Raw genomic sequence first — 2,337 nt, 5'->3', positions numbered from 1 at the left:
AATGTGGGGGGGGAGACTCTGCTCTGGGGGCTCCTCTTTGGAGGGCTCCGGGGGCCCTTCCCAAAGTGGGGGGGGTGGGGGCTCGGAGGGACCCCCGCGGCCTTTTGGGGGTCGCAACTTCGCAGCCCCACCCCCATCTCCGCCCGGCTTTCTTGATGCCGACATCGTGTGCGAACGCGCGTCGACTTGCGTTGCACGTGTGCATTGAGAGAAGAGGGGGAGATCGGGGTTCGGGGGGGGGGCTGGGGCCGTCGAAGGCTTCCCTGCAACAAGCGACCTTCCCCAACGTGGCGCCCGCGGGCGTCTGGCTGGAGGATGCCCACAACCGCCCCCCCCCCTCCGGGGAATCCCTGTGATTTGCGAGGCTGGGTGACGTCATCGGGGCTTCTACCTGCCTCGACTTCCCCAGGAACCGGAGAGAGAAACCTGTCGAAGGGGCCTCGGATCCCTCTTGCCTTTCAAAATACCCATTATTTTATGATTCACAGATGTTTCTCCCTGCCCCCCCCCCCCAAAAAAAAATAGCCTTGTTGCAATAGGCCTGGGTGGAAAGAGGAACGTTTCCCAGATTGCAAAACTGCTGAGGTTCCATGTGGCTGGGCAGGGCTGAAATACAAGGAGGAAGGAAGGAAGGAAGGAAGGAAGGGATTTTTGCATGCAAAGCATTTCAAAGCAACAATAAATAACAACCCATTTGCACCAAGGACACGCCCACCAATATTGACGAGGCAAGCCCCTTGTATAGAAACAGAGAGCAGACACACACACCCCCGCCCACACACCCCCGCCTCCTAGCACTGATGACGTTAGCTAGTTGGGTCATGAAACGCCTGCGAGGAAACCACCCAGCTCAGAGAGTACCAGGGACTCCATAGTCCTCCTCTTCCTCCTCCTCCTTCCCCCCCCTCCATTCTAGCACTGATGATGTTACCTAGTTGGGTAATGAAACATCTGCAAGAAAACCACCCAGCTCAGAGAGCACCAAGGACCCCATAGTCGTCATCTCCTCCTTCTTCTTCTTCTTCTTCTTCTTCTTCTTCTTCTTCTTCTTCTTCTTCTTCTTCTTCTTCTTCTTCTTCTTCTTCTTCTTCTTCTTCTTCTTCTTCTTCTTCTTCTTCTCCTCCTCCTTCTCCTCCTCCTCCTCCTCCTCCTCCTCCTCCTTCTCCTTCTCCTCCTCCTTCTCCTTCTCCTCCTCCTTCTCCTTCCTCCTCCTCCTCCTCCTCCTCCTCCTCCTCCACCACAAACCCCACTCCCTTCTAGTACTGATGATATTCCCTAGTTGGGTAATAAAACATCAGCAAGAAAACAACCCAGCTCAGAGAGCACCAAGGACCCCATAGTCTTCCCCCTCCTCCTCCTCCTCCTCCTCCTCCCCATCCTCCCCATCCTCCTCCTCCTCCCCATCCCCTTCAAGCACTGATGCTGTTACCTAGTTGGGTCATGAAACATCTGCAGACAATCAAGGCAGCTCAGAGAGCACCCAGGACCCCCTCATTTCAACCCTGAGCCACAGAGATTTTCTCCTCTTGTTGCTGTTTTCTTTTTTAATTCCCTCCTGGGATTTTCACACGGGCCTCCTGGACTGACCCCCACCAGGCTGGGAAGCAGAATCCCTCCCTACAGCCCCTCAAGTGGCCTCTGTCTTCCTCTGCAGGGGGGGGACCCACTCCAAGGTGGTGCTGCTCTCCGAAGATGGCAAGATCCTGGCCGAGGCCGAGGGGCCCTGCACCAACCACTGGGTAAGGATCGGGTCCGTCTCACCTTCAGGAGGGGAGTGGGGAAAAAGTGAGTAGGGGGGAATTCCTTGATTTTGCTTTCGTTTTTCCAGGGACATGGGGGGGGGAAACGACCCCCAGCTCTGTGACCATCTTCCTTGGGAAGATAACATTTAAATAGGAGTAGCTGTGATGCTCTGAAGCCCAGCAACCTTGGCCAGTACTAGGAAGGGTCTACAGGCGGTCCCCGACTTACAACGCTTCGTTTAGCGACCGTTCAGAGTTGCAACGGCACTGAAAAATGTGCCTTAGGACCGTTTTTTCACATTTAATGACCGTCGCAGCATCCCCCCCCACTGGTCAGGGGATCAAAATTCAGACGCTCGGCCACTGGCTCCTATTTATAATAATAATAATAATAATGATGATGATGATGATGATGATGATGATGATGTTGGAAGGGACCTTGGAGGTCATCTTGTCCAACCCCCTGCCGATGGTTGCAGTGTCCCCCCCATGGTCAGGGGATCAAAATTCAGACGCTCGGCCACTGACTCGTCATCATCATCATCATCATCATAATTGTCCGAAATGGTATAGGGTTTCCTGCCTGAGCAGGGGG

The 2,337-nt window shown here is 54.5% G+C and overlaps 1 protein-coding gene across 1 annotated transcript in view; it reads left to right on the top strand.

Moving 5' to 3' along the window:
• Positions 1–2,337, top strand: part of NAGK (N-acetylglucosamine kinase) — a 23,649-nt gene that overhangs the window by 8,052 nt on the left and 13,260 nt on the right. The window contains exon 2 of the mRNA XM_015827346.1: positions 1,655–1,739. Within this exon, the coding sequence (XP_015682832.1) occupies positions 1,655–1,739 (85 nt within the window). The remainder of the gene's footprint in view (positions 1–1,654; positions 1,740–2,337) is intronic.

This window comes from Protobothrops mucrosquamatus, unplaced genomic scaffold (assembly GCF_001527695.2).
Source record: "Protobothrops mucrosquamatus isolate PMUCROS unplaced genomic scaffold, P.Mucros_1.0 scaffold3630, whole genome shotgun sequence".
In the NCBI taxonomy this organism is placed as follows: Eukaryota; Metazoa; Chordata; class Lepidosauria; order Squamata; family Viperidae; genus Protobothrops; species Protobothrops mucrosquamatus.
This window is presented reverse-complemented; position numbering and strand designations above follow the sequence as displayed.